This window comes from Agelaius tricolor, unplaced genomic scaffold (assembly GCF_023055355.1).
Source record: "Agelaius tricolor isolate 1412-34295 unplaced genomic scaffold, bAgeTri1.0.p SCAF_18, whole genome shotgun sequence".
Classification (NCBI taxonomy): Eukaryota; Metazoa; Chordata; class Aves; order Passeriformes; family Icteridae; genus Agelaius; species Agelaius tricolor.
Window position 1 is genome coordinate 2,912,051 of NW_027269278.1, and position 26,851 is coordinate 2,938,901.

The 26,851-nt window shown below is 42.6% G+C and overlaps 1 protein-coding gene across 8 annotated transcripts in view; it reads right to left on the minus strand.

Annotated features, from left to right (window-relative positions):
• Positions 1–521: 521 nt before the first annotated feature.
• Positions 522–26,851, minus strand: part of LOC139597580 (protocadherin alpha-C2-like) — a 154,112-nt gene continuing 127,782 nt past the window's right edge. For 7 of the 8 annotated variants that reach the window (XM_071443027.1, XM_071443026.1, XM_071443028.1 and 4 more), the window contains exon 4: positions 522–2,441. In XM_071443027.1, coding sequence (XP_071299128.1) covers positions 2,131–2,441 — 311 coding nt within the window. In that variant the 3' untranslated portion in view covers positions 522–2,130. The remainder of the gene's footprint in view (positions 2,442–26,851) is intronic. The other variant, XM_071443034.1, reaches the window with a different exon arrangement.

The window sequence follows — 26,851 nt, forward strand, 5'->3', positions numbered from 1 at the left end:
GCACCTTTTTATTGCCAGTAAAACAAGACTGGTAACAAAAGAAGACTCTAAATAGACCACATGAGGCCATTGGTGGTTCATGCTTTGAGATATGAATTCTTTTATTAGAGCTTTGCTGTGATGTTTTAAGATTTGCTGCAGGTTCTTAAAAATGAATAGGAATTGTTCTATTCTGAACTGTCAGCAGTTTGGAAACTTAAAACATCCAGGACATGTCTCAAGAAATCCAGCTGTTCTCTTTGATCCTAGATTAAAGGGCCTTTGGAAATTTCAGAGCTATGTAGTTTCTTACACAGTTCCAATTAACACGACACTTGAGCTTTATTCTGTGAATGTACAATAATGTAGAAAACTCCTTGGAATTCCCTCATCAGCCATATTCTTTTTAAAAATACATGTACTGGTTTTAAATCAACATCCTCAACCACATTCAATACTCCATTTATACCCTTAGGTTTAGTAATTCACAGAACTTCAGCTTCACAGATTCTCACCAATAAATCCCAAAATGCATGCATGGCTTGGTTTAAGAAAGATATTTTACTTGTGTTTCATACACAAAAGAAACTGATAATCAACAGTGGCTTAAAAAATTAACACTACTCCACTTTTCCACAAGTGTACAAAAAAGAAATAATGAATTTACATTCAACGGTAAAGCTTAAAGTCCACTCTAATAATAGTTGCATTGACATTCACATACACAAGCACAGAATAAATATTTCAGGATTCTTATAAGAGCATACAGCATACATACAGTACTTGAATTTTACATAAGGAGTGTTAGTAGGGTCAGAAATTCATAATCTCATAGAAAAGTAAAACTAAAATCAGAAAAGGTCGTGTGGGAGGTAACACCAAGGTACTGCACAGAGCTAGCAGGTTAGTAAATCCATCTGTGTGAGGAGTTCGCTTCTGCTTCTTCATATTAGGACAGTTTGTTTGCAAAGGTGTATTCAAAGTGCAGAATAATGCAAAAAAAAAGAGATATTCTTGTATTTATTATTACATGCAAGAGGCAGCCCCCAAGTCACCCGACAGAATAAAGCTGTGATTGGCAAGTGGCCGATATAATACAGATGTTTCAGGCAATTTTTCTAAAGCACTTTAATAGCAGCAATTGTAATTTATAATGGCTCTAGACTGACTTCTGTTTGGGTTAAAGGGCATCATATTTCTTTAACATTTACAGCTATATTTCTTTATAAATAAATATCTCAAATAACAAATAGCATAGTTAATGTTACTTTTTTTCTCTCTTTTGCATAAGTGTCGTGGAAAAACTCTGACCTTTTCAGAGACATAATGTGCAAAATTATGTGGAAATAGGGACACACAGCATCACAGTTACATTCCTGGGATGTCAGCCCAGCCCTTGTTACTCTCTGAGGGCTAGCCTTACCAGGGCAATGCAGGGCTTTAAGGGACAATTTTTCCAATGGCTTGCTTGGTAAAGAGATAGAATTTATGGTGTCTTAAAGAGCTGTAAATGTGAGGTTTCATTTGAAGCAGTGTGTACAATACGTCATGTATAGGAGTCAGTATTTCCACACAGTGACTTCTCAGGATTTGATAAGTCTGCTCATCTCCTTTCAGACATTTTCTCCCCAGCCTGAACATCTTTGAACATTTGTGTTCATTAGGTGTTTCCTCTGTTGCATATTTACCAGCTCTTCTTGCATTTTATAATCTGATCTTGTATCACCTAGCTGACATCTGCACACAAATATTTCCAATCAGATAGAGGGTGCACAACATTAAAACTTTTAAACCTGTCCTGTAAGTGTCATCAAGACAGGAGCACAGGAACCACAGTGCAGAGTCCAACCTCTCACTGGCTGTACTGTGAAGATTCTCCTTTTCGGCGTAGGAGAAAGGAAACTTGTGTCTGCTTTTTAGATTCTGAAAACAAGCCAGAGTGGAGAAAAAGAGTTAACACCAGACTTAATAAAGCTTTTAAGACAAAACCTGTTAAGCAATTTAGACAGACACTGAATTTCCTGCTGATTTTCTCAAGTCTGTATATACAGGAAATTTGTTAACAATAGGAAGAAGTTGGGATTTGCTACATAGGAGAAATCTGCCATTATTACAAAAACTGGCTAAGAGGGTTTTTTCAGTATAACTCCCTCACTGGTCACTGTTCTCAGTGGTGCTGTTGCCCTTTTCTTTTTTCTCCTGAGTCTTGTTCCCCTTCTTCTTTTTCTTCTTTTTCTTGGTCTCTTCTTTCTTGCCAAAGGTTATGAAGTCACTTTTGTCAATTTGGTTGTTTGGTGGCTCCTGCCGGATGGAGATGATTGCAGGAGATCCTGGGATAATGAATTTGTCTGGCAACTCACCAGGACCACCTTGTTTGGAATTGCCGGGTCCGAATTTAAAGGTCCAGCTGTTGCTGTTCACACCAGCTCCCACTGGGGGGGACACCTCTCCCGCCTCAGGTTCTGAAAAAGTCAAAACAGCAAGAAAAGCTTAAAGCATCTTTAAACACAGGCACTCAGTGAGCAGCAGCTTTCTGTCTGAAAGGCTTCAGCCTACAGTCACTCTCTTTTGCCTGGCTGCTCATCTGGGGGTTATCCACTGGTTCTTGTCCAGTCTGCTCAGTGTTTGCATGCACTGACCCCCTCCTCGTGCTCTTGGGTGCAACAGGCTCTGGATCCCATTTTGTTCTTTTGGATTTGAAGTGTTTGGTGTAAGAGATCACTGTGATGCAGCCCATTGAAGTGTTTTACAGCAGGAAACACAGGCACGTGCATGGCATGGCAGAAGGGTGTGTTTGAGGGTGTTGAGCCTTTTGGGACAGGGTTAGAAGAGTGGCCAGGGCAGGGGGTGACAGCCTTGGCATTATGCACATCCAGGTGGGTATTTTAGCAAACCATCCTGTGATGGATGTGCCCAAAAACCCTCATGCAGGGAAAGAAGGGAGAGTGTCAAGAGGGTGGAATGGAGCCAGGCTCTGCTCAGTGGTGCTGAGCAGCAGAACAAGAGGGGACAGGAAAGGATCAGGACAAGAGGGGACAGGAATGGATCAGGATAAGAGGGGACAGGAAAGGATCAGGACAAGAGGGGACAGGAAAGGATCAGGACAAGAGGGGACAGGAATGGATCGGGACAAGAGGGGACAGGAATGGATCAGGACAAGAGGGGACAGGAATGGATGCCCAGGAAGTTCCACCTGAACATAAGGAAGAACTTCTTTCCTGTGCAGTGACCATGCTCTGAACAGACTGCCCAGAGAGGCTGTGGGGTTGCCCTCACTGGAGATATTCCAGAACCATCTGGATGCAATCCTGTGCCATGTGATCTGCTTGAATAGTGAGGTTGGACCAGATGAGCTGCTGTGGTCCCTTCCAAGCTGACCCCCTGTGTGACTCTGAGCTGGTGCATGCCAGAGAGGAACCTGAGGCCAGCCAGCATGTGTGTTTGTGGGTAGGTATGGATGCAATGTGGCTTAGCAGCAAACACAGAGCAAAAGCAGAATAAACTGAACTGCCTGGGCAGAGACACTGCAGAATTGCTTCCATCAGGGTGCACAGTCTGGTCTCAGAAACATTGATGGTCTTCACATAATCATAGAATACCCTGATATTCTCTCTAGATCACAGTATTTTGTCTGGTCTCAGAAACATTGATGGTCTTCACATAATCATAGAATACCCTGATATTCTCTCTAGATCACAGTATTTTATACAGGCAAATATAAAGTGAAGTCCTATCCCCAGTTTTAGGCTTGCAGGATGAAGTCAGTTTTAATTTTGTTTCCATTATTTTGATTAGATTGAGTTAATCAGATTGAAATGTTTGCGCACGTTGCTCTGACAAGGACAAATTTCTTGCAAAATAAAATGCTACAGAATTAGGTTTTCCTGTGAGAGAAAACCTTAAGACTTGGTTGTTTTCTTTCCTTTTATACTTTGAACATTTGTTGTAATTTACATAACTGCCAATTTTGAATAAGAACAGCATATCTATTTTAATGTATCATGGTAAGTGTTTTAACAACTGTGATCAGGGGAAAACTCAGTGTTTATGCTCTGATGCTAAAGCCCTCAAATCAGATGAAAATTTTCTTACCTAGACCCTAAAAGTGCAGTAACAAAACATGGGACTCTCGCCCTTGTAACACTCCTAGGCACACACAAACCCACAACAGCACACAAACAATTTCAACACCACTGATCTGATTAAATCTCAGCATCATGTATCAGAGCTGTCCAGCTGAACAGGCAAAGATGTTTGGGGTAAAGAAGGAGGGGGAACTGTGCTGGGAAATCATTTCAGAGGAATTCCATGTCCCTTGGAAGAGGAGATGAGGACACTGGATGGGGGAGAAGAAACAGAGAAGTCCAAGATGTCCGGCTGGTTAAAGAGGGCAGGAAGAGGAAACAAAGCAGATATTCTAGAGGGAGATCCCCAATGTTCTGCCAGCAAACACCTGGTACTGGCTGCTCTGTACCCCTGCAGCCACAATGAAGAATGCTGTATTAACTTCAGCAGCTCCTGTATTTCTTAGTCTTTAACAATTCTTCATCTTCCGTTATGTTGTTTGTACAATTTTCTATTTTATGAAATAAATGGTGTGTGGTGCATGCAGACATAAGGCTCTGCTTTTAGGTTCAAAAGCTGAAAAGACATATTTTGCTGCCTGACAACCTTTCTCCTGCCTGGCAGCAAAACAAGGCTGGGAAGCAGGATTCCTTTTTTAAGCTTTTCTGTAGTGATGCAGCAGGTCCATGTTACAAAGCAGAAGAAATGTGTGTACAAAACACATCAGAACCATCTCTGAACACATCAGTGTAAGAGGTTTTGGCACATGAAATCTTTGGCATCTCTGAAGCTCCATGGCACATGGACATGACATGACTGCTTTTACAATGTGATATTTAATCAAGAACTAGAAGACACTGTAGGCTTCTTTTCCCCTTAAGATTGTATTTAATTATGAAGAAGCTTTGACTTTATATTCTTTCCAGGAGCTGCTGACATTGTTTCAGTGACCTTAACATCTCAAGTCTCATATAGATTTTCTGAAGTTATTATTAACTTAGTAAAATGGAGTAAGAGCTCCTCCATTTTATCAGTTGTAGCTTTTCTGTACATTTCCTATAGTCCTAAGCATCAGCTTCAGATTTTTTACATTTCCTGTAAGTAACAACAATGTCCTAGAAAGCCCTTTCATAATAAATGCATTAATATGAACCAGCTTTCATTTCTGCTTAATAAATTGTTTTGTTCAGGTACCTTTTATATCACTTTTGTTTCTCTGAGATGACAAATTACAAAGGTGGAAAATGTGTGCCTTGGCCTTTTTCCAAATTATTAATCAATTGTCTTTCTGCTGCAATACAAAAATGAGAGCTTTCCTATTGCACATAATAAATTAAGCCCTATTTGACAAATAAATCCTCTCTTTCTCTCAACAAACCCACACAATATGCATTCCAAACACTGGCCCAGACCCAATGCTCTTTTATTGTTCCTGGCAGGAAAAAGACAGCTGAAGGTGACCTCAAATCATGTTTGACCCACCCTAGCCCTGGCTGGGGAGAACCCTCTAGCAAAGAATAGTAGAAAAATTCCTTTGAAGAGTAGAGGGTGAGAACTCAGTGGGCTGCAGAGCCACCAGAGCACAGCTGGAGCTGCAGTGCATGGCTGGGCCACTTTGGGGTGAGCATAGAAACATAAAATGATAGAAAGGTGATGGAAGGGACCCCAAATTTCACCCAGTTCCACCCCCCTGCCATGGGCAGGGACACCTTCCTCTAGGCCAGGTGGCTCCAAGCCCCATCCAACCTGGCTTTAAATACTCCCAGTGATGGGGCAGCCCCAGCTTCTCTGGGCAGCCTGAGCCAGGGCCTCACACACTTACCTTGTACTCTTCCTAATAACTGATCTATACCTTCTCTGTGGGTTTGAAACCATTCCCTTGTCCTGTCACTCCAGGCCCTTCCAAATAGCCTCTCTCCATCTTGTGCACTCCCCTCAGGGACTGGGAGAGGCAGTAAGGTCACCCTGAGGTGTAGGAATGTGCCCTCTGTTGATGGAGTGACCAAATTATCCTTTGTCTCCTTAAAAAGGAAAAAAGCCCAGAAGTTTCTCTCCTCAATTTGGTAAAAAGGCACCTCATAAGACCTTTAAGACTTCACCTCAAACCTAAGGCTACCCAATTAGACAGAAGCCAAAAAGTCCCACCTAAATAATTCACTAGAAAAAGAAGAGAACAAAGGAAATAATCACTTTTGTGAAGTGTTTTAGCAAGAGCAAGAACCTCTTGCCCCAAGCTCAAGTTTTCTTGACAAGAATTTTGTTATTTTGCCTTTTATTAAAACTTTTCTGTTTCCAACACTACCTCAGAAGTCATCCTACTAATTTTATACCATTTGAAGTGGCTGGGCTATCTCAGGTATGATAGATCCTCTAAGAGCTCATAAGATCTAGCTCAAAGAGCAAACCCATCACTGAAGCTTCTTTTCTCCAGGCTGAGCAATCCCAATTCTCTCAGCCTTTCCTGGACAGGTGCTCCAGTCCTCTGATCAACTTATGAGGCTGAACAGAGGCCATGGGATAATGACAGTGACTTGATGTTATCCATTTGACCACACAAATTCAGTAACGTGCAAGAATCCAGGGTATCCCCGAGGCAAAAAATCTCCTGTATCAAACCTCTTGCCAGACTAATGGGGTGCCCATCCACATCTGCACTACTAAAATCTAATTCAGAGCAGGAAAACAACCCTTTAATTTGGTTCTGATTTGGCAAATCAGCTCACCAGATGAAGTCAGTAACATTTGCCACAAAAACATCTTCATGCATCCAAACACAACAAACCCATCCCACCTACCCTGGAATCAGGATTCTCTCAGACTGTGGGGTTTTGCCTGCACCTATGCCTGGTTTTGTCCCAGCCCCTGAATATGTTTGTTGTCCATATCAACTAAGCATTTTAATACTCCTTAATACTCACTAAGCCAAAGGAAACTAATTATCCTTACAGCTGTGTGGAGAGCTTGCATACAAAGAGACTGAGACACAGAGAGTCTAATGAGTTAATAACCATAATTTCCTACAAGTGGGGCTTCTCCAGTCCTCAGGAAATGTCTCTTCTGCATGATTTACCTGAGGACATGTGTGTTTATCTGTATTGGCAGGCTGGAAGGTCACAGTTCAGCTGCACTGACAAAGTTGTATGTTTAGGCATTTCAGATCAAGGATAAATGTCATTTACTACCTAGTTCCAAGGCTTCCTTAAACATCTCTTCTGTTTCTTATCAGCAGGGATTCAACAACAAAAGCTTTCTCCTTATGTGTCATTTTACTTTTAATGGGATTAGTTGTACTTCTCTTGCATATTTTCTGCATCTTTAATTGAGTGCTTCAAATTTGTTTATTAAACTTAGATGAAAATCTAAATAAAACAAACCCCCTGGTTATATTTATAACACTTAATTTAAAACATTACACTTCTTTTCTTCCTACAGCTAGAGAGGGGGGTTCCCAGAGCTCATACATAAAAGCCCAGAGTCTGGTCATTTCCTGGGGTACTTTTTGAGATTACTTTGAACCTTTTCTTTTATTCTCAAGGAATACTTTAGACTTCATGTTCAGTGACCAAATAATTAAATTTTTAAATGCTTGCATGCAGCAGAAGCCAAAATCTAGGCTGCACCTGCAGGTCCTGATGCTTCTTTGCCTGTGTGTCTGCAAGCTAAAATGGGAGATGAACTTTTCACCCCTTCCCTTTCCTACTCTCACCGAAATACAAATGTCTCAGTAGACTTTAAATGGAAGCCATAACAGCAGAGACTCTGCAGTTGAGTAGGTCACATATTTAGCTGGCATGAAAGGACTTCTAGGCTGTCTTTCAAAATACTCCTTTTTCCATCCCGTGACTGCTGTCTGAAGTGCACAGGCAAACTTACACAGAAAAAACCCCTCCATATCCTCAAATCACCTATGTGAAAGCTGGAGGGAATTGGGTCTGGTGCAGAGCTAATGCTTTTTCTCTTCCAGAGGCATTTAATGGTCGTGTATTGTAGCCCTCTGCCTCTCCCAGGACTTGAAAAACATAAAAACCTCAGTCAACAGGCACTGCTTCAACAAGCTCTAATTGCTCTGAAATACCTGGTTTCCTACACAGTGTCAGATATAGGGGGTCATGTCTGCCTGGAGAAGGTGTGGCCCTGGATCCCTGGAAGCATCCAAGGTCAGGCTGGACAGGGCTTGGAGCACCCTGGGAGAGTGGGAGGTGGTGGCACTGGATGAGCTTTAAGGTCCCTTCCAACCCAAACCATTTCAGGATTCTATGTAAATGTCACAGATTCCAGAAGGGAGCAGGCTGCAGGTGAGCTGTGCCCCCTCACTGATCCTCACCTGCATGCTCCAGGCAGTCCTGCTCTCAGCACAGGTTTTTCAGAGGTACCCCTGCTCTGTGCAGGAAGCCTGGACACCAACAAGGAACCAAGTCCCTAAAATTCAGCCTGTAGTAACTGTAGGTACCTACATTTCTTTTTCTTAAACACCCCTTTCTTTAATCCAGATACCAGAAATGTAGGCATCCAATCTACCATGTCTAATTTAATTCATGCTATAGTCTATAAACAAACCACCTGGTTTAAATGCTTGGTTTAAGAGGTATTGAATTAGTATTGAATCTTTATCACTTTCTTTGGAGCCTTTCTTGCTTTCTACAACTCCCTGACAGGAGGCTGTAGCCAGGTGGGAATCAGCCTCTTCTCTCTGGCAACCAGTGGCAGGACAAGAGGATGGCCTCAAGCTGCACCAGGACAGATTCAGCTTGGACATTAGGAAGAATTTCTTCACAGAAAGGGTTGTCAAGCATTGGGAGGAGCTGCTCAGAGGGGTGGTGGAGTCACCATTCCTGGTGGTGTTCAAGAAATGACTGGACATGGCACTCAGTGTCCACTCTGGTGGATGCAGACAGGGTGGTGATCATTTGGACGCAATGATCTTGGAGGTGTTTTCCAACCTAAATGATTCTGTTGAAAAAAATCCTAATTTTCTTTGTTCCTCTCCTCTCTCTGCTGGAGACAGCTAACTTTTGGGTATCTAGTGAAAAAGGAGCTGAATTCTACCCTCAGGAGCCAGGTAAGCAGCACCATGGCTCAGAGGTGTCATACTAATGACCATGCCAGAGCATTTTGGAAAAAAGAAGAAGTTTGAAACTAATCTCTTTAACAGTGGCAGCCACAAAAAATCCTGTGCAACTGTTTGCAACTTCCCCAGTCCTAATCCTTTCACAGATTTTCACTGAGGTAGGCATTGGCATCTTCTGTCCAAAAATGCCTGAGAGAGCACAGCCATGTTCTTAAGGTTACTCCATTTCCACCCCTTCAAAGGCCACATTTTAGTTATGACAGCAATGCCCCAGTACAGCTCAGAAGCTCTGGTGCAGAGCTCTGAAGTACAGGTCTGTCACTGAGATTTAAGGTGCTGTCTTTCAGATGTGGAATTTGCAAATTCATTCAATGGCAGGGCTTGCTTTCACCAGCCTGTAAAACCATCCAAGCTGAGAGGTAATGCTGAGCGATGGATACAAACAGCCTGAAATTGAGATGTCTCATACATTTGGGGCAAAATGTCTGCTCACAGAACATATCATCACTCAGCCCAGGAATCAATATCCCATCAGGCCTGGGCTATCCCATCAGGCCTGCAGTTTCTATCTCACTGACATTTTTCTTGCTTTTGGGGAGGCCACATGGTTTTCCCCTGACCCTGCACAGCCCCAGAGCTCCAATCTGCTGTTTACTGAGAACAGGTGGTGCTCACTTCCCATAATGTGAGCTGCCCATACATCCTGAGTGCCATTAACATCCTCTCCACCTCCTATGCCTCTGCTGCTTTCTTAAGGATCCTTTGTCAGAAGAGGGCTAACTCGTGTCAGAACAGATGTGCCCCTGCTCAAGGGGAGAAGAGGAAAGCATTTCTGTGCAGCTCTGTCTCCCTGCAGAGACATCTTTGACTGTGTGACATGCTCAGCCAAGACAGCAGCTTGTTTTCACTCTGTTCCACCCTTCCCCACTTTGTCCCTGTCTTTAAAAATTTGGTAGCTCGTGGAATCAGAAAATATAAAAGCTTTCGATCGAAATTAAATTTAAAGGAAATATTTTTCAATGTTCTTTTCTAGACAGCAGAACATGAGGGCTGAAGCCACTGTAAGACTCAGAACACCCCACCATTAATCACAGCCCCTTCTGTCCGCAGGTCAAAGTAGCAAAACACATTAATTAAATGAATTTGCTTAAAACTGAGATCAGGCAATAAGCAGGAAGCAAATTGCAGGGAAAGCTAGTCATTAACCTGATTTCTCTCTTCCCTGCCTCCTCTGCTGATGCTGTACTGACTGCAGCTTCTGCCTCTGGCAGGCTTAATGAATATTCACCATGATAAAGAGTCTGAAACAGCACATCCAATGCAAACAGCGTGCACTGAAAAACCCTCTCTGTGTCATTTGGAGGATCTCTGTGGACATTCTGGCTTCACTGATCATCCCTAAGCCTTTTTGGGATTAAAAAGCCCATTTAATCTTTCTCCTTTTTTTTTCTGAAAAACAAAACAAACCAAAAACTCAAGCACACAAAAAAAGAAAGAGGATAAAAATCCATCATCAGCATGATAAAATGACAGAAATAGAACTAAAAGACAGAAACACTATTTAATCAGAACAAAACTGAACCAGTTTAACTAACACTTTGCCAAATAATCCCAAACATCACTAATGACTTCCTCAAACTGAAGTATTAAACAAAAACCCAAATAATTCTCACTGTCTGCCCTCCCATCTCTTTGACCTGTTCTGCATTAATGAATCTGGAGGAATGAACAAAATGGAAACTTCCCCCCACCAGGAGCCTGCAGCTTTAATCCAATGCTTGGGTTTAAAGTCAGTATCATTAATCAGGGTAATTATAGCACAAATGTTGTGGGAGATTTGTAACCCCCCCACTGCTCCAACATCCAGGCATGGAGGTCACTTCCAGCTCTCTCAGGTTTCTGTCCACGCTGACACTGACAATTAATTTAAATTGAGATTATTTACCTCATTATAAAAACCAATCTTATATGGCTGTGTATTAAAGGAATTGTCTCAGCTATCAAATAGCTCTGCCAGCATACTCTGAGATATGTGAAAGCATAATTTGATTTGCTGGTACCACAGACTGCTGTGGCCAGAGCACAGCCCAGGGTAAATGGCTTCCTGCAGCTGCTGAAGGAGCAAACAGAGCACGGGGTCTGCAGCTCCTCTCACTCTTATTTGGCTAAAAACCACTTTTCTTCCCATAAAAATATTGACTTTTTTAGGTAATATCCTTCTACTGCTGTACTTGTGCCCAGTCCTGCTCCCACAGGTAGAATTTTACCCCTTTCCTCCCCAAACTGAGGGTTAATCTGCTGCATCCCTGAGATTGCATGTGCACACATCCAGGATGCTCCTTATCATCTTTTGAGCTCTAACCAAATGTTGGACCTGGGGGATGCAGCACTGAATGTTTGTGTAGCATGAAGAGGGGATTAGAGAGATATTACTCCTGCAATATAAGAAAAAATATTTTTGGGGGGTATTTCCCTGTGTCTGCAGGCTCACAGTGTCTGTTTTTAAGAGTTCATAGCTGAAAACAGACCCCTTCCCCCCACCCAAAAAAAATCCAAACCCAAACCAACCAAACAAAAAAAAAACCCCAAATTATTTTCATCTTATAAATGTGTTTTTAACACAGTGTGGGCAGTTACAGCACCAGCCATTCTGCCCTTGTTTTAATGCACACAATAAGGAAAAGAGCAGTGAATAGTGCAGGAAAACTGAAATTGGAGCTGGGGGGACTGCTCTGCCCTTCAGCCCCTGGGAAGGGTGTGGGCAGTGGCTGAGGACAATGTGCCCATGAAGATCTGTGGTGGGTTGGTCTCAATACCACAAAGGAAATGCTTTTCTTTGCTTTCATGGCAAACCAGGTGCTGTGCAGCCTAAATGTCCTAATTAAATGTCCTCAAATGCCCTAAACTGAAAGACTAGAGCAGCAAGCAGCTCCCCGGACCCCTGCTGAAGGCTGATTTTAGGAGTGCTTGGCAGCACATCCCAAAAAGGTGGACTTGGAGTCAGATCTTGAAAGATTTTTGAGCTTTGTGGTACACATCTTCTGTTTTTACCAGGAGTGGGGATGGCACTCTAACCATCTTCAGGAGGCTGCTGCTGTGGGTGGGGTTTGCCTCTGTTATATAAGGACATGAAATATTGTAAAGAGAGCAAAAGTCACTGCAGAAGACAAAGCCCTGAATGTCAGCAGGACAGAACATGTCTGTGCACTGCTTAATCTACATTATGGAAAGCCAATTCTGGTTACTGCCTTCTGTCAAATTTAAATAAAAAAAATAATTTTAACATACAAGCCCTTTTATGTGAGAGACAACAGGCTCACCGAGCATCATAAATCCTGCTGTGAAGGTGAAAAGGAGGAAGCATTTCCTGGCTGCTGCTGGAGCTGTGACAGTGCCCTGCAGGCAGCCAGCCCCCTCCTGCCCTGGCTCCCTGAGCTGCTGAGCTGAAGCCAAAGCACAGACGTGCATCCTCTGCAGGCATCTCCTGCCACTGGAGGCCACTGTGCCTCTATGGGGCGATACAGGATCCACCTGGGCTCCTGTCCACAGCCCCAGTGCCTGTCTCAAAGCCTGGCTGTGATTGATCCCCAAAGAAGGAAAATTTTCCTAAAGGGAAGTAGGATTAAATGTTTGAGTATTGGATTTCTGGCATCGAGTGGCAGGACAAAGGGAATGGCTTCAAACTGACAGAGAATAGGTTTAGATCAGGTATTAGATAAAAATCCTTTCCTGTGAAGGTGGTGAGGCCCAGGCTGAGAAGCTGTGGCTGCCCCTGGATCCCTGGAGTGTCCAAGCCCAGGCTGGATGGGGCTTGGAGCAGCCTGGAGCAGTGGAAGGTGTCCCTGCCATGGCAGGGGGCTGGAACAAGATCTTTAAGGTCCTTTCCAACCCATGCTATTCCATGATTTTGTGATTCTATGTTTTCCTAGACAGCCTTAGATTGGTTTTGTTTGTGTCCATCTTGGGGAGTGAACACTGCTAAGAGAATTGACTTCAATTCTGTCCCTCCCTCCTGCTTCCCCTCAACAAAACTTTAACAATTACCAACCTTTACATCTCTGAACAGCTCTGAAATAAATCACCAGCTCTTTACAGCTGTTACACCTTCCACAGGTACCTTACCTGAGCACAGGCCACATTACTGCAGGTGCACAAAGAGTCCAGCAGAGCTCCCAAAACTCAATGGGGTGGGCAAGAGAGAATCCCCTCCATTTAACTGAGCACAATTAATAGAAAGACAGTAACTATAGAAACTTGAAGCATCAATTTTAGCCTTTCAAGGCAGAATCTAATTTTAACCAACTAATTGGGTGCTTGAAGTGGTAGTGAAAGAAAAAGAGACACATTTTTGTCAGTGCTCTTGGAGGCATCTATTTTAAACATGAATGAATGTGTGAGATTCACCACTCAGAGAGGACAGAATAGTAATGGAGCAGGGACACATGAGAAATGGTCTTAGAGATAATTTTTTCTTACTTTCTTCATCATCTATGTTTAGCTTACAGATTTCAACCATTCCTTTTGGGCTCTCAGCCCAGTAGCCCAAACCATTGCAATCTCCAGGCCAGAGGATTACAGGGTAAAGCTTTCTGTTTGGATATTCTTTAAAAAACCCCAAACACACAAAGCTTCAGACAGTGGGAAATGCAGTTCCTTGTCTCTCAGAGGCCGGAGATGGCACTGAACCTCAGAGCTGCCCCCTGTTCCCTGGCTCCCTCTGGCTCTGATCTCAAATAAAGGGATAATTTTACCAGTATTTTATAGATGAAACCTGAAACTGGCCTTTTCTCTACCTATGGAGGGGAAGAAAGGGTACTATTAATGTTAAATTTAGTTTGATTTTGTTATCCCCAACTGATTTCATAATTTTAAAAGTAAACTATACCATACAGGTACATAAAATACATTTAGACCTATAAATCCTTTAGCTGACCTACTTTGACTAGTTTATCACTAAACCTCTGCAAAGTTCTCCTCCTCTGAAAGCCAATTAACCAAATACTAACCAATGTCTATTTTGATTCTCTGTTAGCCAGCAACTTGCCCTAAAAGACATCTGTCACTGTAATACCTTCCACAAAATGGGGCTGTAAAACTGAAGCTATCAAAAGCCTCAGAACAGACTCTGGCAGTCACAGCACTCTTTCTCTTTCCCTTCCATAATATATATGTCACATTAGCAGCTCCCTATCATCTCCTGTTAGCATCACATCCCATTATTATTCCTTTTTACTGATATGGGATGAATGGAGCTAATAATATTCCACATCAGTTAAAAAGGAATCTTAATTAAATGTGATGGGGAAGTGCTAATACAATGTGATAAGCCCCCTGGATAAGCACACTACATAATTTCTCTCTTTTCCAGAATCCCTGAAACATTCCTTGAGAAGAAAAGGGAGGTGACCTTGCAAAGCCTCCCCACATCCCTTCTCCTTCTGCAGAAATAGTTTTGCTCTTTCAAGTGCTTGCAAGGCCCACATTTGGAGGATTCTTTTCTCAGGTTGTAGGTAAATCCAGCTGTTATGATCACTGAGAGTCATCTGGGCCTTTAACTCTTTAAAGCAGATTTTTTGGTGCTGATGAGATGAACCTGCCTGACAGCTCTGGAAGTCTGGACCTCCTGGATCATGGAGCCAAAACTTCTGTTTGTCTTCTGCTGCAGCTAAAGGTGTCCTCTCAAAACTGAGCCAAATGATGAATTAGGCTTTCAAAGGAGATTTATAGGTGTAATTCTGCATGCAGATCTATCACATATCAAACCCCAGCTCTGGATGGTTGTTAAAATCCCATTTAAATGTGTTTATGAACCTCCTAACTTGGTCAGTGCTTTATTCTACCTGGCCACACAAACTGAAATCACAAACTGCCAGGTGATGTGCTGTAAAGGCCACATAATACTGAATAATACTAAAATAAACTCTACAAAAAGATAACTTGGAGAGGGGGATAATACACAGCTATGGAGTATTAAGGTATATTTACCTCAGTAAAGCTAAGATCAAATTTGGCAGCTGCTGGAAATGGATGGCAGCACATTGCAAAAGGCACTTTAGCAGCTGCAGCTGCCTTTGTGACTTGTCTCAGACCACACTGCCTTAAATATTCATCAGATGGTGAGTATTAATTCTGGGAGGCTCTTGGAAATCTAACACACAAAAAGTGGGTAGAGCTATCTCACTTGATCACTATAACCATTTCAGAATAGGCCACTCATAATCCCAGTGTATGAGTTAGTAAATTATATGCTTCCTATTTCAATATTTTGATTTTAGTTTTACAGCCCCAGTCATGCTTTAAGCCAAGAATTGTTCCCTCAATGGAACAATTGGAGAAATGGCTCAGACTTGTCCTTCCACATGAAATGATGCTTTACATTATACTCAGGAACTGCTCATTTGTTAATGAGCTCTCTTTCAAGAAAGGCTCAAATAGTTGTAGTAAAACATCCAAAACTTATTTATTTAATATTCCTGCCATTTCACTTTTCTGAAAGAAATATTAAAAATGGAAGAATTGGCTTGAAACAAACAGACAAATCTGGGAAATTAATTATTGCACACAGATTGTAATGGAGGTAAAGTGGGTATCTGAGAGCAAAGAAGGGGAAATTAACTTTGTTTTCACATTATTGCTTAATGGAGGCTGACTCTGGAAAAAATCCTGGTTAAATTGGAGAAAATTTCTTTTACTTGTGATGCCTTTAAATGAATAGGCAGGGAAAAAAATCAAGGACAGACTGTATCTGGATTGATAGCATAGTTATTTTCCTTCCAGGAAATGTGTCATTTGCTCAGGTAACTAGGACAAGCTGTCAAAGAATAGAAACATTTAAAAGATCTTAGTGTTCATGAAGGCTAAAAGGTGATGTTATTGCTTCTTGAATCCTTCACTTCAAAAGGAATTTTAATTTGCCATCTGCTGGAATCTACATGTAGAATATTATAAAACTATTTTAAGAAAAAAATTAAAGCTTACACTTTTATTTTCCTGCTGTAATTGTGTGTATTACACATGTCCATGGTAATATAAAACTGGGTAATTTGTTTTGAGTTTTTGCAATTCTTGAGGTGGTGACTGACTTCTAAATTTTACACATCAGAGTCTACTTTCCCAGTTTCTTTTTCAGTCCCACAACTACCAGGTCAAATAATGGAAGAAAGGGCTTCCTAAATTATCAATTCTGTATCTGGAAGTAGCTAAGTGGGTGCTGTCACAGAATTTTTAGGAGTGAAAGGGAGCTCTGAAGACCATCCAGTCCAACCCCCTGCTAAGGCAGGGTCACCTGGAGCAGGTGACACAGGAACGTTGTCCAGGTGGGGTTGGAACATCTCCAGAGAGGGAGACTCCCCAACCTCCACGAGCAGCTGTTCTGCCATGTTCCACTGTTCTGCCACCTCAATGTGATGAAGTTCTTCCTCATGCTCAGCTGGAACTTCTTGTGTTTTAGTTTATGGCCATTGCTCCTTGTCCTGTCACTGGGCACCACTGAAAAGAGCCTGGCACCATCCTCTGACCCCTTTGCAGATATTTATGTGCATGATTGAGATCCCCTCAGTCTTCTCTTCTCTTGACTAAACAGGCCCAGCTTCTGTGGTGTCCCCTTATAAAAGTGATGCTCCAGACCCCTCATCATCTTTGTGGCCTCCACTGCACCCTCTCCAGTGGCTCCTTGTCTTTCCTGGACTGTGGAGCCAGGTCTCAGCTTTGCTGTATGAGTTGGGAACTCCTCACTGCAAAGGTGAGAGACCAGCATGTGTCAGAAGGGGAGCACAAATTCATCCTCAGAGTGTGCAACCTGATAGTTCCATGGAAGGGGACTTTTTTCAGTAATTTCAATATACTCCCTTACTGGAAAGGGAAAAAAAACCCAACAAACCAGGCAACTTCTGCAGCCAAATGCCAGCTGTGTGGACAGCAGCAAGAGCTGCTGATAGTATAGGGATAAAATGTTTCTAAAATCATAGGATATTCAGGGGGGGCTGGAAAGAAAGGTCAGGCCTGGTAGGCCCTGTGAAAATGTTAGGCTCATGCAAAACTGCACCTGTATCATAATTTAATGACTATGATAAATGATATGATTGTTAGATGTGATGATTGTTTGGTAATTGGATATAATTATTGCTTAATTGTAACAGAATCATGTAAAAGAATTCATTTCATTGTAAAAGAATCATGACAAACAATGTTTGGGGGGTTTGATGGAAATTACAAAATCCATGCTTGGATGAAATCAATGTAATACAATAGAACAACATAAGTTTAATAATTAATATGTAGTTATATAACGATGAAGGTATAAAAACATGTTCATCCCAAACCTATGTCAGAGTCAGATCTGGGTCTGTCCCCTGACACCCAGAGCTCTTCAATAAAAGCACCTGCATGTAACCATTCCATGATTATGTGTTCCTGAACAGCACCACTGCCATTCATTAATCCTGATGTGCCTTGCCCCATAAGCACCAGGTGTAAATGGCTGCAACCCTTAAATTGCTTCATATGCTCTCCATGATCCACAACTGCTGCACCAAACATCACTTAAATGTATTCCCTTGACACCAGACTTGAAGAAGAAATAGCTTGGGGTAGCCAGCAGAAACACAGACCATGACAACAAGGAGGAAAAAGCTCTATTTTTATCTCTTCCTGCTGACACATGGAGCAGCACACACTTCATTCAAGCATACACACAGCTGCTCAGTGGCTGGGATTTCTGCAGCAGCTCTGAGGCTCGAGGAAGTGCAGTCAAAGCAGATATTCTCTTTTCTGAGGAGGAGAGACAGCACAAGGATGCTTTGAAATGCTCTGCTTGATCTAGTTCATTCTACTCACCAGGGAGGCACACAATTCCATATTCAAAAACATGTGTGCATATTTCCTGAAACTAGCACGAATATTTAATACCTCCTCTTGCAAAAACAAGATAATCATGCCTGCAGATCTTCCACAAGCAGCTCTGGAGCATTTTTGCCTCAGCAATCATTCAATTTGCATCTCTAGTGAAACAACTCAGTGAACAGGCAAACAGATTTTTATCTCTGTGCTTGAGCAGATCTGCCAATTGCTTAAAGCGTCAGTCTTCAGGCAGGGACAATGCCTGGAGAGGGGACAAATATTTAGGCTCAAGACCCTCTTCATCAGGAACTGTAGTGATAGGACAAGGGGGAATGGATTCAAACTGGAATAGAGGAAACTTAGGTTAGAGGAGAAATTTTTCATTGTGGGGGGGGAGACCCTGGCACAGGGTGCCCAGAGCAGCTGTGGCTGCCCCTGGATCCCTGGCAGTGCCCAAGGCCAGGCTGGATGGGGCTTGGAATAGCCTGGGGCAGTGGGAGCTGTCCCTGCCCGTGGCAGGGGGGTGAAACAAGCTGATTTTTAAGGTCCCTTCCAATCAAAACCATTCTGTAGTTCTATGCTTCTACTGATATGAGCCATACAGCTTTTAGTATCTGAGAGAATCAATTAACAAAAATTAATTATGATGGCTTTACTCTTTTCTTTTCTTTTTTTTTTTTTTCAGGGGCCAGAGCTTTGCCATGCTTTTTAGAGATAAAAACACAACTTAAAAAAAGAAGTGAGAGGGAAAGCCAACAATATGACAACTAAACTGTTTGCAGCTACTGAAAATATTGTGTTAATTGCTCAGCTGCTCTCTTCAGGGCCTCAGACTCCACCAAAATTTACCAAGTGGTGAAAGTGGGGTGGCTTCACCCTCACTGAGGAAGCTCAGATAAACTCATTAATCCATGGGCATAGCAGGAATCTTCTGTTTCTCCTTCCACCCAAAGTCTCCTCTTTGTACAAATATATCTGCAACTGCACCCAAACCTGCAGAGCTTTCTTAAGGCAAAGCCCACTCTTCCCCCCATAAATAACTCAGGAATCAGTTCATACTCCTCCCAAAAATCCTTCCCACTCCTGCCTGCAGCTTTGATTTCATGCTTGTCTGCAGCAGCCAGAGTGAATCACCCATTTCCTGCCTCCTAATCCTCACTCTATCACAAAGCTCTGCAGGTTTTCTGCTGCTCCTCCAGGTATTTCTGCTTTGGGCTCAGTAAGAAAAGCTACATTAGGATAGAAAAATGCTGAGCAGGTGGCACTACCAAAGTCTAACACACAGAGAAAGGAATCAAGCTTGTTCCCTCGTGGCTGTTGTATTTTAAACACAATTAAATAATGAAAGAGCATAAATTACAGCCTGGATTTTCTCACATAGCTTTTTCTCCCCATGTGGGCTAGGGAATTCCATGTGAGGTTTTAGTGTCTCCAGTCTTTGCCATGTGGAATTGTGTCATACCCATTCAACCTTGACAGGTCACTTTATTTAAATATCAGTAGTTTCGTGAGAATCTCAGGTTTCACATGAGAATAAAGAAACCCCAAACCATAAAAAAAAAGTGAATTTTGGCTGTTAACACACCAGAAAGCAAACAAAAGGAAGTCACTTGAGGCTTAAGTTTTGAATGTTTGGGATTGGCAGCATAGAACTGACCCAACTCAATTTCATGGTCTGTTTATCCATCCTGCTCTCTAGACCATCATGAATTTTATAACAGGTGCTTTCCCTTAGCCAGGCATCTGTGACAAACAGAACATGCTGCAGAGAAAGCAACTGCCCTCATAAATCTAATTCCAGTCAATGAAGAGCTCGTGGCTGAGAATCACAGAACTGCATAATCAATAATCATGGTCTGCAAGACAGAAAAATATCTTCTGATGGCTTCCTCCAAAGCTGTGCACCAGATTCTGGATTCTTTTTCAGTATTTCAGGATTATGCAGCTTCCCTAAAGGCTGTGTGGACCAGCACTGCTATCCTGCATAACTCTATCTGGCACTTGACCTGAATATGTTTCTCCCGATTAGGCAGTGACATTCTCATCTGGAAACTCTGTTTGTACATTCAAATTGTTGTCTCAGCATAAAGGTGTGCTGGAGTTATTCTGAAAACCCAGCTGTGTGACACTGTCTGTGTTTCAGCTTTAGTTATTAGCATGATATGGAAGCTTTCACTCCCAGATTCCAGGATCTGCTGCCTCTGATTTCTCCCAGCACATGTGTTGGGAGGTGATGAGTTTCTGTCAGGTGGTGGTGCCAACCTCAGCAGAGAAAAAAAGATTTATTAACACCTAAATAAGAATTAGCCCGTGGCTGCTAGCCTGGATTCTTCCAGATGTAGCAGGACTGCAAAGGAGGCAGAATTTCTGCCCAGCACCTCTTCTGTGCAGCAAACAGGAAACTTCACTGCCAGGTGCAACAATTTGCTCCCTTTCACAAATACTGAACTGACCTCAACACCCAAATATCCCACTTATCTTAATTCATGCTGTATATTTGTCATATTTGCCAGGAGAATTGCACAGTCTCAGATCAAATCTACTATATGGAAAAAAACCCCTGCAACAGCTGCCACTTTGCAGATCAAATAAAGGCAATTCAAACCAAAATCATCTCCTATCTCCTCAGTCCCCCTGGGAAAGTGGGACTTTGTATACAGAGCAGAAAGCCAAAAACTCAGTACATGGCAGGGCAGAAAGCAAGCTCTGCTCCACAAGAACAATTATTTGCCAGTTCAAGAGTAATACACTGACCTTAACTATCAATCTAACTCAGGATGGGAGTAGTTGTGCTTCCAAAAGTCACAAAATGTTCACAAAAATAAATACTACAGAGTTAACACAGCTCCACTTTTTACCAGTAATTACTCTGAAGTGCAAAATGCCCAGTTCTCTCATTTTATGCATGCTACATGATGGCTGCTAGAGTTCCTGAAGGCTCAAAAGCTGCTCCAGCATTACATAATCACAGAATAAAACAAAATCAAATCTATAATCTCTATGGCTTTAGAAAAAGCTGGGCAAGGCAGAGGGGGGGAAGAAAAAAACCCACAACTCTAATGATGTAGAAAAACAAATAAGTTTAATTTTTTCAAAAACTAGATGATCTTTAACTACTGAGCTCTGTACATGGGGTTGACAATAATTACTTTTCAAGGACCTTCTCAAATATAATGCTCTGCACAGCTCAAAGGAAAGGTTATTGCCATGAAATCAAAATGGCAGAGCAAATATTTAATTACTGTTTACTCCAACACCCAGGCTGTTCCTCAGCAGAGCCCAATGCAATCCTGCCCACTTTAGCCAGAATCCATCAGCATATCACCTCAATCCCAAGCAGTAGTATCAAAGACTGATGAATTGTTTGGAAATAAAAAAATTCTTTGGCTTTCTAGGCACTGCATATCATTTCAGAAAGACATCAACTAAGCTGGATGACTGAGCTAGAAAAAAAAATTAAAATATACAGATAATTGGGGTTTCCAATTAAGAGTCTCCTCACCACAACCTCAGCATTTTCGTTTTTTAACAGGAGCAGGTGCAGGTCAGAGGATGACTGGTCAGGAGAGAACAATCACTTAACTTGAGCAGCCTCACTTTCCATGGAAAGCACTGGATAAACATTCTTGGAAGATTTTCCCTCATTTCCAGGACTCCAGTTGGCTACAGCCCCCTACAGCCACTTCTAGGGTGTGAGATGAGGATTCTTCTCTGGGCTGGCTATCTTTCCAAATAAAAGATAATTCAGTGACATTGGGTGATATTTAGATGTCTAGTTCCTTTATTGTCTGCATATATCACCACTTTTTTTCAAGCCCTTAAGCACTTACTCCCAGAAATGCCTCCTAAAAGCTGAGGCAAAGACAGACAGACAGTTCTGTCTGACAGAACAGAGTCCTGGCACCACAGTCAGGAAATCCTGCCTTGGGCAGGTCACTTTGTCCTCAGATGGTGGAAACAGCTGACATTATTATCAAAGGGCTGCCAATGATGATTCTCAGCTTACCCACAAATTTTAAAATAGTTATTTAGTTGTGGATTTGCTTTCTAATTGTAATGAATATAACCCTTTCCTTTCTTCACACTCTGTTCTTTCTGCAGTGCCATTACTGAATCTGATGGCCATTGCATTTCAGCAGTTCCATTAAAATGTTTTTCATGGCTCTGTTTTGACTTCAGCTTGCTCTTAGAAACATCCTGAGAGGGTGTGGGAAGGGGAGAAGAACACAAATGAGTTCTCCCTTCTCTCCTCTGAATATGCTCAGGCAACACTGCAGCCCCATGCAAGAGTGACTCTGCCTGCTGGGATAAATTCCAGAAAATGGAATCTCCTGGTGCTGGGTTTCTTCCCCTCATTCTGCAATTGCCCAGCAGCCATTCAACATTAATCCAACACTGGTTCTCCAATCTAGTATTGCTGCACATCAGCATTGCTGATGATATTGCAGCTGGCAGCACAACCCGTCTGCAGTGGCACTGGGCATTGATCAGGATGCCCAGCTGGCAGCTGGATGCCTGGCAGCTCTTTGTGCTGAGGATCTGCTGAGGCTCTCTGGGTCTGCAAAATCATGCCATGGGTGTCACCCTCATCCTACATTTCCACATTACCAGGTGGGTTCTTGTACCTGGTTTGTTTAAGATTGGATGGCTGCTGTATCTATCAGGACAGAAATCAGCTTCCTAATGGTTTCTTCAAACTGGTTTGTGCAGCTTCTCTCCATCCTCCACCAAGGAAGGAAAAAAAAAAGAGGAAGAGCAGGAAAAATCTGTCATGCTCATGATATCTGTGCAATACAGACTAGGGATTTGTATTTTGGTTTCCTAGCAACTCTGAAGGCCAATTCAGCAGTGATTTTATACTGAGCACCAGTTCCAGGGTTGCTTCAGCTCTTCTCACAGAGAGATTTCTGAATCTGTAACTGCCTCCTTCTCTCCTTTAATGCACAGGTAAAGTGCAATCCTAGGCTGACTGCTAGATTAGTAACACCTACATTTTACTTTTATCTACATTCCATCCTCTGATGATTTTTTTATTCCACATGAAAAAATGATGAAGAGCTCTTAAGCTAGTGTTTAATCAAATTGGTCAGGGGAAATGAACAAATGGAAAGGAGAATCTGCAGATTAAAATGAAGCTATCATCAAAGAAGATCAAAGCCAGAGCTGACCTCACATCATAGCTATGAAGGACCCAGATGTAGTTTCTGCAATATCTGTAACAAATATTTGCCATCTGTGAATGGTAAAAGGAGAAAAACCAGGCAAGAGTAATGAGGTTAATTCTAGACCTTGATGAGCACTAAGCTTTTAAAATGATATCTGGCATATAATTTCAAAATTCCTAACAATGCATCAAGAAATAAACACTGGGAGCATCAGTATTTATGGCTGGGAATATATTTTCCACTGAGAACAGCTCCAAAGCTGGCAGAAATGCTCCAAGCTTTCCATCACACTGTCTGGCCAAGATGCCTCAGAGAAGATCAGGAGTTGACCTGCATGGATTTAGTCTGCACAGCCACTGGCCTCCCTGCTGGGGCTGCCAATTAGTTTCAGTTGTGAGAGTGTTTTCTGCAATGTGGCAAGTTGCCAGTGGGGAACTGGATTAAGATCACCAAATTACTTTGCCTGCCAGCCCAGAAGTAAAGCAGTTCTCTTTTCCATTTACTTCTGGATAGGTTCAGCTGCAGTTTGAAAGCCAGGATGGGTGCACAGATTTACAGCGTGGACCAACAGAAATGTGCTTTGTTCTGCCTCCAGAATTCACTGCTGAAAATAATTTTGCTGTCTAACTGCACCTGCACTCTTCAGAGGGGAAAAGGCAGGGACCCAGAGCAGTCAGCAGCATGTGTGGTCCTTGAGAAACTCTGTCACTCTGTCACCTTTCTTGCCCCACAGAAAATCAGTTCAATGAAAAGCAAGAGGTGATGTTCCTCACAGTGCTTTATTTCTTCTAACTGAAGTCTGGGAATAAATGAAGCAGATAATCTGACACTAATGTAATTAATTTATTTTAATTCTTTGGTTTGCAGCTACACATGTGAGAGACTCTGCTACCTACTTAGCATAAATTTGCAGCACGACAATAATCTGCTGAGAACAGGTAATTTTCCCTGTGTAGAGATGACATTATTCATGGTAACTGAAAGAACAAATCACCTGGAAACCGAATCAGCAGGGTGCTGCTGGCCCACTCCTCCTGCTGATGGTCTGTGCCTGCTGCAGAAACAGGGGTTTGAGGGAATTTATCCTCCACATGTGACTGAAGATATTTGATTCTAGGGATTTGGAAAGGACACTGTTACCATGAGAGTCTGTCTGTTATATTGTCAGAGATGACATCAGGAGTGGTCTGAAATGGTGCAGAGTGGACAATTCAGCTGCTGTAGTTATTAATTAGGACCTCTTCACCCCCACTATGGCTGTGCAAGTTGATTTATCACTAAAATGAACATCTCTTGCTCCTGGGAGCATAGTGGATCACAGATGCAGCACAAGGTAGTGAAAAACAGAGAGCAGGAGGGAGGAGAATGTACTTTGCAAATCCTGAGATGTGTTTAATGCAGTGTTCCTTGGTAAAGAAAATTCCAGTTTGGATTTTGGTTCTTAAAATCAAAGTTGTAAGGTCTACAGGCAGGGTTTGAAGGAAAACCGGGGGAGGAATCGTTTGCTCTGCATTTTTCAGTATTATGATAATATGTTTATTATTTATTTTGCCATTTTTCACTCACTGCCTTTGGTCAAAACATCTTTCATTTTATTCTGTCTTACAACATCCTTCCTTTAAACTCAGCTACCACATTCAAGTGATTATGTGGAACAAAAATATCAGAAAATTTAATCAAAGGGACTAAAGAAGGCTCATGGCTTTCCTGATTGTTTATAAGCATAGTGTGTGTTCTGGATTTTCAAGTGCCTCCCCATGCATTAAAAATCTGCATATGAAAAAACTGCTGAAATGACTTGAAGATCAGAGCTTGCATCTTGGAAATAACTGTTTCTTTTTTCAAAGTTTGAATAATTTAACTAGAATAAGCTATCCAAAGGCTCAGGCACCAGGCCAGGGGGGTGTGGTTACAGGATAGGAAGGCATAACTTCAGGCAAAATCCCTTGGCCAGCTCAAGTAACCACAGGGACAAACGCAGAGAGGGAAGGGCTGAGGACCTCTCTTGCCCTTAATTGTCTAAGTGAGCCTAAGGAGATTAGCTGCACAATTAGGGATCTAATTAGTGCCACTCCCAGCCAGGACAGCAGCCTGTTTTCCATGTGCTTCAGTGTTATACACCTGAGGTCTGACCTATAAAAGGAGTTTGAGCTCCCTGTGCAGCCCCTCAAATCCCACCTGGCACCCAAACCTCCAGAGGATCTGGGAACCCACAGGCACAGGATTTGCTTGTCAGGAAACAAATTTGCTGTTTCAAAAACTCCTTTTCAGAACAGCCCAAAAAGGAGTTATGGAGGGCAGGCATGGGACAGAGCTGGGATCCAAACAGCAAATTGTAGAAGGGCTTGGGCTGGAAGGGACCTTAAAGCTCACTTAGTTTCACCCCCCTGCCATGGGCAGGGACACCTCCCAATGTCCCAGGCTGCTCCAAGCCCCATCCAGCCTGGCCTTGGACACTTCCAGGGATCCTGGGGCAGCCACAGCTTCTCTGGGCAATCTGTGTCAGTGCCTCCCCACCCTCTCAGGGGAGAATTTCTTCTTAACATCCAACCTAAACCTACTCTCTAAGTTTGAAGCCAATCCCCCCTTGCCCTGTCACTCCATGCCCTCATTCTTTTGAAGCAGTTGTCCTGTTCCTATTAACCAACTCAAGAAAAAGATGAAAAATTTAATTTCATCATATTCAAACCACTCTCAGTCAGTTCTGTTCTAGCTCCAGCCTCCAGAGCTTTGTGGTGGGATGACCTGCTGCTGTTCACTGGTTTGCTCTGGTCACCTCTTGGTATCTGAGCCCAGCCCTGGATGCTGAGTGGGGACAGCCAGGCTGTACCACATCTCCTTTGTGTTCTCTGAACCTGTTTCACCCACCTGTGCAAACAGAAGCAGCACACTCTTTTTCTCAGCATAAACACATGAATGTGTTTATGCTGAGAAATGTGTGCTGGTAAAATACCAGAATGTGTGCAGGTAAAACAATTTCCACAAGACCACAAAGGGTTTCTGGTGTGGTTTTTTCCTTCCTAATCAACCCATTTATTTTGCTAGTTGCGTGCATGCTAAGAGGGGATGCTTTTAGGGATGGCTGATTGTAATTATATAAGACAAAAGCAGAGAAGCTGCATTCAGATTCATTTCCTCCACAGCCAGAACCTTGATTTTCTGAGAATTAAATCCCCATAATGAAGGAGAAGCCTTTGTGTGCTGCTATTGCTGTTTTACATCTCTCATTGCACCCTCTGAGTGCACACAAGTAATGACTGAATGATTTCAGGGCTTAGCTCTTGGAGTAAAATCAGCATCTCCAGGTCAATGTTACATAAATAGGCAGAATGTGTGCTGGTAAAACATGCACATATTGCTTTCTCTGCCTTGGGCAGCCCTGTTCTGGAGTCTCAGCAAAACCAGGGCACAGTCAAGAGATCAGAGAGGTTCACAAGAGAGAAACATCATTATAGAATCATGGAATGGCTTGGCTTGGAAGGGGCCTTAAAGACCATCTCAATCCAACATCCTGCCATGGCAGGGACACCTTCCACGATCCCAGGCTGCTCCAAGCTCCATCCAACCTGGCCTTGGACACTTCCAAGGATGGGGATCCACAATTTCCCTGGGCAACTTGTGCCAGGGCCTTACCACCCTCAAAGGAAGGAATTTCTTCCTAAAATTTAATCTAAAGCTGCTCTGTCATTGTGAAGCCATTCCCTCCATCCTGTCACTCTTGTGGAAAGTCCCTGTC